A 14,384-nucleotide genomic window follows, 5' to 3' on the forward strand; every position below is an offset into this window, starting at 1 on the left:
TCAGAAATGTTTCATTTGAGCTTGAGTAAGAAGCCCAAAGGCATTTCTTCCCTTCTTGCCCAGTAAATAGCGTTCATCGCCATCTGAGTAAGTGCTCTACATGGACAGTAGGGGATAGTAGACAAAAAGTACCAAAATGGGAGTCAGAAGACCTCAATTTGAATCCTAAATCTTCCACTTCTTTCCTTTTGACCTTTGGCACATTGCTTTACCTTTGGCTTTAGTTCCTTTCATCTGTGAAATGATGGATTTGAACTAGACAATCTTTGATGACTCTTCCAATTCCAAAATTCTGTGTTTCTTTGCCTTGAAGTCCAGTCCTGATGCTAGATATGTGCCCCTGGGCAAATCATCTAACCTCCCTGAGCCTGTTTTCCCAACTGCAAAATGGAGATGCTGATACCTTGAAGTCCATCTCAAAGGATTGTTGTGAGGAAAGTACTCTGTAAACCTTAAAACACTACACCTATTTGCGTTGTTTGTCATTAGTGTGGTAGCACCTTATAATACAGAAGGGAGGCCACTGAGTGGCTGATGGATCCACATGCTACATCCTGGCACTTCTTTAGTTTCAAGCATACATGGATTTTAATTTCTGATGCAGCACGACAACTTCAGTCTTTGACTTTTTTGTCATTTCCATGACTTCTGCAATTTTCTCTTGTTCTCTTGCCCTCACCTCTGAGTGTCATGAGAGTGAATGACCCAAGGACTGGCTTCCTTCAAGTCTCAGCTAAATCCTTACTTCAGCAAGAAGCATTTCCCACTGAATGCTAGTGCTTTCCTCTGAGATTAGTTTAACTTGATCTTGCACATGTTTATATATAGTTACCTTATCTTCCCCCATTAGATTGTAAAATCTTTCAGAGCAGATATGATTTTTTCCTTTCTTTGTATTCCCTGACTTAGCACAGTGCCTGGCACATAGTAAGCCCTTTATAAATACTTGTTGATCTTTGTTCAGTTGCCTTTGTGTGGCTTCATTGCTCTGACTATTCCTTTTGTTCTAGGATACACAAGATCTTGAAGCTAGTAGGATCTCAGTTATTATTTGATTGGTTTGATAAATTGATGCAATTTGTTCCTGTACTAATTTTGTCTTTATTTTTTAAAATGTTATTAGCAATAAACAACAGAAATTGGTTCTCTCTCTCTCTTACACACTCACACACACACACACACACACACACACACACACACACCCTTGAATAGCTAGTGGATGTTAACATCTTGACTTTCCATTGATAGAATTTGTATTTCCTCAAGTCTGTGCTTGGTTATATAGCCCTTTTCACCTTGTGCTTTAAGTCTAAATGGTCTTAGAGATGGGGAACCTATAGCCTCTAGGCCACTGAGTACAAGTTTTACAGAACAAATCCTTTTATTATGGGGATTTGTTCTGTGAAGTTTAGATTCAATCAAAGGGCTGCACTTGAGGACCTAGAGGGTAACATGTTGCCTTGAGACTGAAGGTTCCCTACCCTTGGTCTTAGTTTTTTGAAGATTGACATTGTATCTGGTTTCTAAACTTGCAGCAGCTGAATTAACATCTTTGGATTGGGTACGTTTTCAGGGCCTTTATAGCAGGTGAAACCAAATTTTACTAAAACTAGAATGACTTTTACTTCAAATGTTTTGTGTGTTTCCCTTTTTATCTTGACAGAGAATTATAAATAACTCACATTTACATAATGCTTTAAAGTTTGCATAGCACTTTATACATAGGATCTCATTTGAGCCAACAACATTGAGAAGTAGCACTTGCAAAACTCATTTTGCTGATGAGGACATTGAGGCTTGCAAGTGAAATGATTTTTCCTGAGTCACAAAAGTATTGTCATAAGTAGATGAACCTTGGCCTTCCATTTTTCTGTCTACCATACTCCACTTTGCTTCTCTTCATAATAGCTGATATTTATGTAGGCCTTAACAGTTAACATATCCATCCAGTTGCTCTGAAATTTCTTTTGGAAGCCAGAGCTGATTGACTTCAAAAATAAATCCAATCTACTGGAAACGTTGCCTTGTATTTGAGTGCTTGTTTATGTCTTAGAAAGGTGCCAGCATGACCATCTTGGCAAGAACCAATTCTACCTTTTTTCCCAGTTACCAGGAAACTTATTTTTAATGCTGCCCAATAAGGAGAGGATGAACTTTGACTCTCTTGACTTGCATGATTGATGAAGGGCATATCTTGTTTAAACTATGCAGATAGGCAAAAATGGTGGGACTTTGTGCTGTGCTTAGCTGCCTTTTAACTACTAGCAGAGCTAGGACTAAACACATCTTCATTTTAAAAACACATTTTTAATGGCTGAAAATTTTGTTGAGCCTTTAGAGGCTGATTTTGTGCTAAGTCTCATTGAAGGTTCAAAACTTTGGGCTGACTGGAGCAGAGGTGGGGGTGGGGGACATATAAAAGTGGGATATATAGAGAATTCTTTTTGTCTATCAAGTACAAGTCTATACAAATGAAGATTGAAATAGACTCTGTTACACTCAACCTGAGGTCAGGAGAGACCTGGCCTCAGACCCTGGTTCTGACAGCTTTACTTGTGAGACCATGGGCAGGTCACTTAACCACCTTAAACCTCAGTTCCTCATCTGTAAAATGGGGATGAGTAATTCTTATAGTCACAAGTTTGTTGTGAAGAGCAAAGGAGATGATTGTATGTGAAATGCTTTGCAAATCTTGAATCACTCTTTAGGTTTTCTCTGTTATCATCATTACCAGGAAGAGGGGTTGGAAGTTCAGTATTCAGAGTGCAAAAATCTCATTCTGACTGTTTTCACCAGGCAGGTGCTCTCACTGAGGCCTTCCAACACTCCTCTCCCCACTTCCCCAGGCAAGACATTCAACAAATTCAGAGTAACTCAAGTTTTGATGACTTGAAATAGAGTCTCCTAGGATGAGGCTTGCCTCCTGTTTAATTTCATTATGTTCATCCCCATTTTGCTATAATGCGCAGTGGTGTAAGTAGTGCATTTTGAAGACGTTAGTGGTAAATCTGGAATGGAGTACTTTGCTATTTGCCTCCAGTTTCCTCGGGTTGAAGGATAATGCTAACATTTATTTCTGCCCCTATCAGCTCTTCTGATAGTTTTACCTGGTGTCCTGTAGGTCACAACACAGGGACTTGGCAAGGCAGCAGCTCAGCCAGCAAGCCTGAAGTGTTAAGGGATCTTATACCAGTTCCCTGATCCACTGTCAGATAAAGCCAGCATGCCCTTTCATTCTAAGATGTGCCACCTTCTACTTGGAAACCAAAGAACCTTGCTGTAGAATCTTTAAGACTTGCTTTCCAACATTTTTTATAAAAGATGTCCGCTGAATTGGAGCAGTTGGGCAGGGAGGCAGAAATATTTTCCAGGGTAAGAGGCCAAGGTGCTGGCACCAATCTGTTAGTTTAATATAGACACATTCATCTTTGGAAAAATCCTTGCCGCATTTTTAAGAAAGGTCACATAGTTCTAAATATAACAGCATTGTGATACATTTTTAAAAATCCCATTCATTGATTGTAGTTGAGTAGTCATTCATTTCATATTTAGCTTGAGATTCTCAAGGATAGAAACAGGTAAAGACTACAGGATTCATCTCCTTTTTAGAAGCACCCATCAAAGCAATATCAAAATACAATATTTCTGTATATGCATGTGTGTGTAGCTAGCTGCCTATATGTGTGTATGTTCATATGGATTTATATATATTTCTGTCTCCATGTATGTGTATACACACACATCTTCAAAAGACTATTTCAGAATCATATAATCTGAGTTGGAAGAGATCTCTGAGGCCACATAGTCTAGCTCCTTCTTAAAAGAATCCCCTGTGTAACTTACTTGACTAGATTTTTATCCTTTGCTTAAAGATTTACAATGAGGAGGAAGCTACTGCCTCCCAAGACAGCCTGTTCTACTTTTGGAGAACTGTTTGTTAGGAAGTTTTTCAAATCTAAATCTCATTGGGGCTTCTACTTATTGTTCCTACTTCTGTCCTCTGGGGCCCAGCAGAACAAATTACCTCTTTCACGTAGCAGCCCTTCAAATACAGTCTTTGCTGACAGTTATGTTCCCTCTGAGTCTTATGATTTCTAGGGTCCTTCACTGCCCTGGTTGCCTTTGTGGATGGACATTCTCCTGCTTCTCAGTGTTCTCCCTAAAATGTGGTGTCCAGAACTGAACCCAGCACTCATGATATGACCTGACCAGGACAGAGTAGAGTGGGACTGTTGCCTCCCTCTGTCCTGTACCTAATGCAACCTGATTGTGATAGCTTTTTGAGGATATTGATTCATTGAGGTTATAGTCCACTAACCTCCCATCTCTACATCATTTTTAGATAAACTGCTTCCTAACTCACCTCTCCTATCTTGTCCTCTGCAATTGATTTTTTGTGTCCCAGTGTAAACCTTGACATATGTCCTCATTAAAAGCCATGCTGTTAGAATTAGCCCACATTTTAGATCTTTTTGGATCTGGATTGTCTTTCACTTTGTTAATTATCTTTCCTAGCTTTCTGTCACCTGAAAATCTTGTAAGCTATGCCAACAATGTCTTTAGCCAATCCGGAGTAAAATACTACACAGAGTCAGACATTTCTAGGGCTCTCCGCAAGATACCACCTTCCAAATTGGTGTCAGACCATCAGTGCTTACTCTTTGAGTCTAACCGTTCAACCAGTTTTAATTCTGATTAATTGGATTATTGTCTAGCTCATATCTTTCTATTTTCTCCCACACATCTCTCCATTTTCCACGGTTGCATGGACTTTGAAGACAAACTCTTTAGGACTGATTTCTCTTTACCTTTGACACTGATTCATTATATCTTTGTAATATAAAGTCACAGTGCCCCTCCCTAAAATGAAAGGTAGTCTCTATTCCCCTTCCTTTTTAGTTTTGTTCATTTAGTAATCAATGAGTAATTCTCTTGAATCTATCCTAGTTCTGTCTATTTAGTTAAGTACTCATTGACCTAAATCTGTTTCCCTTGAGTACCTTGTTAGCACTGCTTAACAACCCCCCCCCCCCAAAAAAAAAAAAAAGCACTTTCTACTCTTTCCCTTCATCTTTTTGGAATTGTCATAGTATGGCAGAGAATAGAAGTCAGCAAGCTTTTCTGCTCTTCAACATAAAATATCATTTGCCTTAGGTGCATAGTCAAATAGCTATTTTCAAGATTGCATTTTTGACCCTGCTGTTTCATCAATGGCTACATTGACTTCATCCAGAATTTCTGAATGCTTAAAAAATGAGAAGTTTATTACCATGACCTATTTGTCAGCTGGGTTTCTTGTTGATCTAAAGTGCAGTGAATTAGAGCTTTTTATTTCTAATCATTTCTCTTAACCAATGAAATTGAATATAATGATGTATTTTTAAAAATACCTGGAGGTAAATGACTAATTTTTAAAGATCGCAGTTGCTTCCAATGCATTTGGTAATTTACTAAATGAATTTCACTATAAGGGATAAATATGTACTCTACAAGAAATGTTTTTTAAGTGTGTGTTTTATACATATTCCTGTTAAATTGGATCTTGTTAGTTTCTCCATCCAGTTGTCCGGCACTTCATTTATTCCTGCTAACTTTGTGTCATCTTTTTGATAAATCTGTCAATGCATAGGCTCATGGACCTTAAAACCAAAGAAACCGGGGCGGCTAGGTGGTGCAGTGGAGTCAGGAGGACCTGAGTTCAAATGCCACCTCAGACACTTAACACAAAAGCTAGCCGTGTGACCTTGGGCAAGTCACTTAATCCCAATTGCCTTTCAAAAAGCAAAACAAACAAACAAAAAAACATAAAGGATCTTTAGATGGCCTAATCCACCCCCTTTACCTTATAGATGAAAGAACTGAAGTCCATAGAAGTTAAGTGAAATTCAAGATTACTAAAGTGGTATTGTCTACATACATCTTCATCTGAACTGTTCAGAAACATGATGAACAGGGCCAGTAGAGAGCTTCTGAGTACTCTGAGAAATCACATTCTATTTGTATTTCACTCATTTGTAGCCAAGTCTGATCTCTTATACTAGATGATAAACTCCACAATAGCAGGAAATCCATCACACTCATCTTTTCATCTCTCCTAGCACAGAACACTGGTTCTACTGATAGTAGGCATTTAAAAGTGTTTTTTTGAATAAATGAATTTGAGGTTTTACCCCGTACCTACCAACAGAGCTAAGCAGATACAACCATAAATATTTCTATATAAGTGCATTTTTCATAAGAGACATGATGTAGAAGGTGGCTTTGCATGTTTAGAATAGTTGCTCCATGGGAAGAGGAAGGAGAAATAAGACTGTGCCCCTGAAACTCTTGACTTTATGAGAAATTCCAGAATTATTTTTCATTGAGAAACTGGTTAATTCAAACCTATTTGGAGTTGGTCTCTTGTCATACCTTTAGCTTCCTTTTCATTTTGAGTCTAATGGTTTTTAGTTACTTAGAGCACTTTTCTCCTATAATTAAGCTATCGTTTGTCAGATTAATCTCCTTAAAAGCTTGACAATATCTTCTTAACAGTGTGTCCGTACTTTACTGTAATTCCTATGTTATCATAGCGTGGCCGAGTGATGGATCTGTGTTCTGGATCCAACCCACAGTCAAGGCCAAACATTAAGCCGTGGTGCTTGATTTGCTCTGGCTGTGCTGCCAAGCTCATTTTGGGGGCTCCAGAGGGGTAGGCCTCCCTAGAAACGTGGACCATCCTCTGATGGCTAACTGATGTGATGATGGCTAGAAGCTTTGCCAGATGACGAGACTTGCTCTCCCAAATCGCCTTGTCCATGTATTGGTTTGGTGGGCCACACTGCTCTAGGACCTTCTGATTCATTACCTACCTAGACTCAGGGTTGGACAGTCTCTGGGTTTGGGATGGCCTAGATCATAAAGCTCTGCATCCCAAACATTGCTCATTCCTGCGCTGGGTGCTATGGCATTTTTATTAATTACCAAGAATGCATATAAAAACACAGTTACTAAGAAAAGTTGGGACTGAAAAGACTTTGAAAGCTGAAACACAGTATGAGTTTTTAGTAAGGGGTAATGGCAACTCTAATGCATCTTCCACATTGGCACCACAGTTCTGACCCAGCTATTTTCCTACTCACAAATGTTCAGTGATTTCCTATTGCTTCGTGGAGAGAACACAAACTTTTCTATTTGACTGAGTAGATAGAGTGCTGGGACTGGAGTCAGGAAGACCGGAATTCAAATTCAGCCTCAGATACTAGCTGTATAACCTTAGGCAAGTCATTTAACTTCTGTCAGCTTCAGTTTTCTCAAGTGTAAAATGGGGATAATAATAGTATTTAGCTCCCAGGGTTGTTGTGAGGATCAAGTCAGATATATTTTAAAGCACTTAGAATAGTACCTGGCAAATAGGAGACACTTAAATGCTTGTTTCTTCCCTTCTTGGCATTTAAAGTCTTGCCATGATCTGTTTTTTTCCCAGATTTCATACAGATCACTCTCCCTTACACACTCTGGTCCAAAGTCCCCTATACTCTGTATGCCCACTCCCCTCTCCATGCATTTGTGTGGGCCGCCCCCCATGCCTGTAATACACTCATTTACTTCTGTCTCTTAGAATCCCTTGTTTCCTTCAAAGTTCAGTTCAAATACTGTGGTTCCATGTACATGGAGTATTCTGACTGTAAATCAATTCCTTATCATCTTAGAATGTTATAGGTCTAAGGCTGAAAGGGGCCTCTCAGATCTTCTAGCCCAATTCCCTCATTTTGGCAAGGCAGTTGGGGTTAAGTGACTTGCCCAAGATCACACAGCTAGTAAGTGTCAAGTATCTGGAGTTAGATTTGAACTCAGGTCCTCTTGACTCCAGGGCCAGTGCTCTATTCACTGTGCCACCTACCTGTTCCTCAGTCCCCTCATTTTAACAGAGGAGGAAACTCTTAAGTGACTTGTCCAAGATCACATAGGTAAGTATTACAGACATTTTGGAATGAGGCAAAGGAACAGGCACCAAATGTGAATTTCATTCAGACCTCTGGGAACCTCATTATCAGGGACTTAGCTGGTTACCTGACCAAACGTCCCATGTTCCCTGGTGTTTAAGTGGAAACAAATCTATCCTACCTTCTATCATCACAGAAACTTGCAAGTCTAGTCAAATGGTTCTTCATCCACATCCAGTGGCTAGCAAGTTTCCACCTTTTCCTTTCTAATCCCTGTAACAGAGTTGCTACTTGCCTAAGCAGAAACCCCTTTCTCCTGTCTATTACCTCTCCCTACTTGTTCATACCCATCAACTTAAGTGTTATCCTTATCCTTGGTCTGATTTGCCCTCGATTTCCATTGTGCCCTCCCTGTTCCATTATTCACAACTTTCTCTTCATCTTAGGCCTTTTATCACTCTTTCTAACTGCACAGAAACCTGGCTCCCTCAGGAAACACTGTGTTCTTAGCTCTCTCCTCTACCTTTCCCTCTGCTGCTCTGTGCCAAGAGGAGTGGCTCTTCTTGGCCACTTGCAGCTTCTCCCTCCGCTGTCATCACTCATGTACATCTGCATTTCCTCCTCTGAGGTTCACTCCATTCATCTCTCTCACCCTAGCTAGATTCTTGTTGCTGTTATCTGCTAGCCTCAAGAGGATTTCCCCTCTTTTCTTAAGGAATTCAGCAGTCTTCTTTACCCCAGTATTTACCCTTACTCATCCTGGGCCATCTCCAGTCGTCCTGATCTGTATCTGGCCACCAGACCCAGATGGCTCTGGAGGAGAGAGTGAGCCTGGTGACTCTGCATAGCACCCCTCCCTTCAATCCAATTCACTCGCATGTCATGGCATCACCTCCCTGATGTCACGGTCCTCTTCAGGCACAAAGGATAAAACAGCAGCACCCTCGTACTTGGCAACTTCAGATAGATGTGTTGATGTCTCCTCGAGCATCCCTGCCTCCCAGTTCATTAACCTCTTCAGCTTCTATGACCTTCTTCACTTTCAGTTTCTCTCCATAAAGTGTTTTATCTGTATAGAACTCTGAATTTTATTCTCTGATCACAGCCTACTTACCTGCTTCTGTTTCTCACCAGCCTTTTGGTCTTTTTGAAATCTGTCCTTTGGCAGACGCTTTTTGGCAATCTGACCATGAGCAAGTCATTTAACCTCTTTCAGCCTGTTTACTCTTCCATAAAGTGGGGGTGATACTTGATAGACCTGCCTCAGGTTTGTCATGACAATCAAATGAAATAAGATTTGTAAAATTCCTTGCAGTGCCTTTAAAGCACTATACAGATGCTAGCTATTGTTATTTTTAAACATCTTATAATAATAGCTAGCATTTATGTCACACTTTACTTGTGCTTAATGGTTTGTAACCCTGGGAGGCAAGCAAGTGCTATTATTTTCCCCGTTTTGCAAATTAGGAAGTAGACTGATAGAGGCAAAGCAACTAGCCTAGGGTCACATAGCTAGTAAATGTCTGAGGTAGGATTTGAACTCAGGTCCTTCTATCTCTGTGCCCATTAGTCAAACAGTAAATATTTATTAATTACCTGCTATGTGTCAGGCACTGTGCCAAGCACTAGAGATACAAAAAGATGTGAAAGATAGTCCCTGCCCCCAAGGTGTGCACAATGTAATGGTGCTGTACCACCTAGCTCGATGTGCCAGCTATTATGACAGTGTCATCCACTCAACACTGTCTCTCCCTTTTGTTCCCAGGCCATCATTTCCTCCTTTTGTGGTCTTGACCCTCTTGTTAACTGTATAGTATATGTTCATCCATACGCTGTCCTCTGCTTTCAAATCCCTTGCTGTTGGTCTATTGTGGCCTGTTTTGATAAACTCCCTACTCTGCTACTCTTGCCTATCTGCCTTCACCCCTGTACTCCAGCTCCTAAACTCTAATAGATGGACCCACACAATTGCTGACTGAGGCCGCTAAAAATGTGATACCTAACCTCAACTCACAGCTCCACAAAGGATCTTTTTATGCTTCGCTAATTAACTCTATCACACTACCCTCCATGGTTGATTTAAAACTTCTCTTAGCTCTTACACTGTCACCACCATCAGAGGATCTTGCTTTAAAGAGAAAATAGAGGCTATTCTCAGGCGCTCTATCTTCTCCTCTGTCCCACACCTTAAAATGCTTTCCTTATTCTCTCCTCCTTTCCTCTAGTTTCTAATGAGATGTTGTTCTACTCCCTGTGCCTTTGATCCCCCCCACTTCTAGTGCAGTGGAAGCTTGCCCCTTCTTGTCTCCTCCGTCCACCCCAAATCTTTCATCTCTCTTTGTCTAATGGCCCTTTAACTGTTGCCCACAAACCTACCCAGGTATCCCCTATGTCTCCCCCGTCCTTAAAAAGCCTTTACTTGATCCTACCGTCCTACTTTTCACAGTGGAACTGCTAGCAGAAACCATTTGCATCTGTTGCCTTCACTACTTCCCCTCCCACTTGTTTCTCATGTCTCGGTCCTTTGCGATCAGGCTTTCCATTCATTCGTATGAAACTGCTCTCCCCAAGACCACCAAAGAAGATCTCATAGTAAAACTGTTGGCCTTTTCTCAGTGCGTACCCTGCTTCCCATGCCCACCTCATTTGACACTCTTGACTGGCCTCTCTTCCTGGATACTCTTTCTTTGATTTTTCCCGACATTGCTGTTGTGGCTCTATTCCTACCTGATTGCTCCTTTCCAGGCTTTTTTGCTGATCATTGCCCATGTTCTTTCTCTTATCTGTAATTTCTCCCTCGTCTCTGTCCTGAGTCTATGTCTCAGCCCTCTTTATACTTTTTCTCTTCCTGATCTTAGATCTTATCAGCTCCTATGAGTTAAACCGATTATCTCTATGTAAATGACTCCCAGATCGCTCTGATTCTCTTAAGCCCCAGTCCCACATTAGCGTTTAACTGTCTTTTGGACCAGGGTTCAAATTCCACCTCTAATGTACTTACCTGTGTGACTTTGGACCACTCACTTAATCTTTCTGGGTCTCAGTTTCCTCATCTGTAAAATGAGGGAGTTGGACTAGATAGGTGACTTTTGAGGTCCTTCTGAAGTTGTGGGTTGTCCCTTGGACACCTCAAACTCAGTATATTCAGATTAGAACTCATTATCTTCCCTCTTAAGTCTATTTCTCTCTCAACCCCCCCTTTTTGAAGCATCACCATCCTTCCTGTAAACACAGATCCACAACCTTAGAATCTTTCTTAATTTTCTCCTTAACTCCTTATACCCAATCTATCTCCACAACATAACTCAAATTTATTCCCTGTGTGCTCACACAGCCACCAAGCTTATCACCTTTCACTAGTCCTCTTGCAAGTGTCCTCTCTGGATTCCCAACTTTTCTCTCCTGCCCATCAGCTACCTTGATACCCCAACACATGTTCATTAAAGTTTACAAGGAAGTAACAGTCGCCTTTTGTGTCCTCTTGGTGTTTTGTTTTCTTTTGCATGTTTTAAAATGTTTTATTGATGTTCTTTTGTCTTTTTTTATATCGACACTAACCACTAACACTCGAACCCCACCCCCACCCCCAAAATTTTCCCTTGTAACAAAGGACAAGCAAAACTAATTTCTGCTCTGGCCATGTCTGACAATATACGTCTTACTTTGTACCTTTGCTCCGTCACCTCCCTGCCGAGAGGTTGGAAGCATGCTTTATGAATAGTGTTTTGAAGTCATGTTTAGTCATTGCACGGATTATATCTAAGTCTTTCAAATTTGCATTCCTTTACATTGTTGTAGTCATTGTATAAGTTATTCTCCTGGTTCTGCTCTCTTCACTCTGCATCAGTTCATAATGTCTTTCCAGGTTTTCTCTGAATCTGACAATTTACTTTTCCAGGACTATTTTACTACTGGTCTTTCATACACTATATTCTAGTCAAACTTGGGTGTTTGCTGTTCCCCAAATAGTTCATTCCACCTCCTGCCTTAGACATTCTCAGCCCAGGCACCTCATCTTCCCCAAAGTCTTATCTGAGACCCCTCCTTAGATAAACTATATAAACATTGTTTTCCTTTTGTAGAGGATCTAAGTTCCTGAGGACTCTTAACAATTTTTCATTTTATGTTTATGTCTCTGGAGCCCAGCTTTGTGCCTTTTGTATAGCCAGTAGTTTAGTAAATACTTTGTTGCTTTGGATTAATCCCTCCAGTTTTTCTTGAGAAAAATGAAGCCAAAACCCCCAAACAAAAAAAACTTGGTATTTACTTTTGTCTCCTCAATTGACTGCAAACTGGACCCTTGTGGGTGTAGAACTGCTTCACCTTCTTTGTGTTTTCCTTCTCCCACTGCCATGCCTTATTATTCATTGAAAGTGCTTAATAAATGTTTATTGAATTGTTGATCGGCAATAATGTGAGTTAAATGTAGCCATCTGCATCTTTAAATCTTGGATTGCAAACTGTCTGGTGCCATCCATTCCAATGGCAAGTCAGCACAGGACTAAGCTGCTCAGTTAATGCTGTAGCAAGCATTCTTCTCCCTGCATTAAGAAGTATGTCGTTGTTTCTGTCACTGATGTATTTCCTACCTTTTCCAGTACTTTATTACTTTTTGACTTTTTTTTTCATTTATTTTATTTCATGTTTAAATTAAGTTTTTAGTGATGCCTTTTGGGTTTTGGTTTGGTTGTTTTCTTTTTTTAGATAGCCAGTCATTTCTGGTTACATATGCTATTGACGCCTCAGGTTGAACTCTCTTTGAAACAAAGGGAAACACTAAGACTATTTGAGCAAAACTTACTTATCTGATTTTGGGGGAAGTAGGTAGCCTCAGAAATTTGGATTTCTCAAGAGACACAGATAACTGAACCATATGTCATTAAATGGTTCTCCTTTTGTATTTTAATGGCTAGGATAAGTGATAACAAAGTAGTCTGGGTATAAGAGTGGAGGACCAGTGCCACATTCCCTACAGGCTTGCTTCTTGCCCCATGAGTATGTTGCATGCTACAGAGAGAGCAAGCCCATGTCTTGTTGAGCTTCTTGGGAAATTGTGCATAAACACTGTCAGGCAAATTTAATGCTGTCTTTGTGATTCTTAAGCTGTACTGGGTAACAATCCAGCCAGTATAAGTAAGGCGCGCAAGCAGGCCAGAGCTAATGACTTCCCTTGACTGACTCATCTCCTCTGCTTGCAGATTCTCACAAACACAGAGATAAACACAAAGATCGAGAACACCGACACAAAGAGCACAAGAAGGACAAGGAAAAAGACCGGGAAAAGTCCAAGCACAGTAATAGGTAAGAGTATCTTTGTCAGTAAGTGCAACACTGTCTAGATAATTGGTTAACAAGGTCTTAGCTTACATGAGTGCTAATTTCATGAGAATTTTAGGTAGTGCTGTTGTAAAAAATAAACAGTTCTGTTTTATTCTCAGCTATCCCTTTTACTCCGGAGTAGCTGTTTAAGATGACCATGATAAGAGTTCTGCTTTGTTGGCACATAGTAAACCCTGAATAAATGCTGTTGACTGACTACTTGGAATAGCAGTGTTCTTATCTAACTGTACCAGGCCATTGCTTATGATGTCAGTTTCCTTGAACTATGGACATATATGCTATGAAGTCTTTACCATTCTCAAAGAAAGAACATACATTCATTGTAACATTCAGGATGAACAGTTCTTTGAAAACAGCAAGATCTAACTGGTCTTCTAGGAACCCTGAATAGTTTGCCTTTGAAATGTCATTTGATTTGGGACCATGGAAGGATTGGATCTTTCCTGGCCCTGCACACTCTAGAATAGAGGGTATTAAACATCAAAAAGGATATTGCTTAATCTGACTACCACTTGACATACTGATAGGGAAATAGAGGCTCAGTAATATTCCAAAGCTCAGGAAGACATTAGAACAGGAGTTAAGAGACTTGGGTTCTGGTCCTGCTTTGGCACTGTTTTTCATTGTTTGTTTTAAATTCCTTGAGCAATGAAAGATTGCTTTGCCTCTCTTAAAATTCCCTAGATTTATTTAAATGTGATGGAGATGTCTTGAGGGTAGGAACAGTTTTACTTTTCTGGTGACTTCTTTATGTTTCATCCAATTATTGTATGACATAAGATCTGAAATAGAACTGCTTCAGGGTAAAGGTCTAGTTGTTAGAAAGAGAGACTGATGCTTTCAAAATTGGATTTAAAAGCTAATGAAAAGAAAGCTCGGTGGTCTCTTCTCTGTCTTCATCCTTCTTGACCTCTCTAAAGGCTTTAGCTCTGTTGATCACACTCCTCTCCTTGATACTCCCTTCTCTAGGTTTTAATAATCTTGTTCCTTCCTCTCTCTATATTATATCCTTCTCAGTCTCCTTTACTCTATTTTTATCCAGGCCACACCCATTGACCATGACTATCCAACACTGTCCTGGATCTTCTCTTTTCCCCTTTATTATGTTATTTCACTTGG

At 40.2% G+C, this 14,384-nt stretch overlaps 1 protein-coding gene across 1 annotated transcript in view; it reads left to right on the forward strand.

The window, feature by feature from the left end:
- Positions 1 to 14,384, forward strand: part of TOP1 (DNA topoisomerase I) — a 123,341-nt gene that overhangs the window by 38,575 nt on the left and 70,382 nt on the right. Inside the window, exon 2 of the mRNA XM_069063576.1 lies at positions 13,124 to 13,226. Coding sequence (XP_068919677.1) covers positions 13,124 to 13,226 — 103 coding nt within the window. The remainder of the gene's footprint in view (positions 1 to 13,123; positions 13,227 to 14,384) is intronic.

Source organism: Petaurus breviceps, unplaced genomic scaffold (assembly GCF_028583685.1).
Source record: "Petaurus breviceps papuanus isolate PSGF00001 unplaced genomic scaffold, PetGlider_PUasm1.0 90591, whole genome shotgun sequence".
Classification (NCBI taxonomy): Eukaryota; Metazoa; Chordata; class Mammalia; order Diprotodontia; family Petauridae; genus Petaurus; species Petaurus breviceps.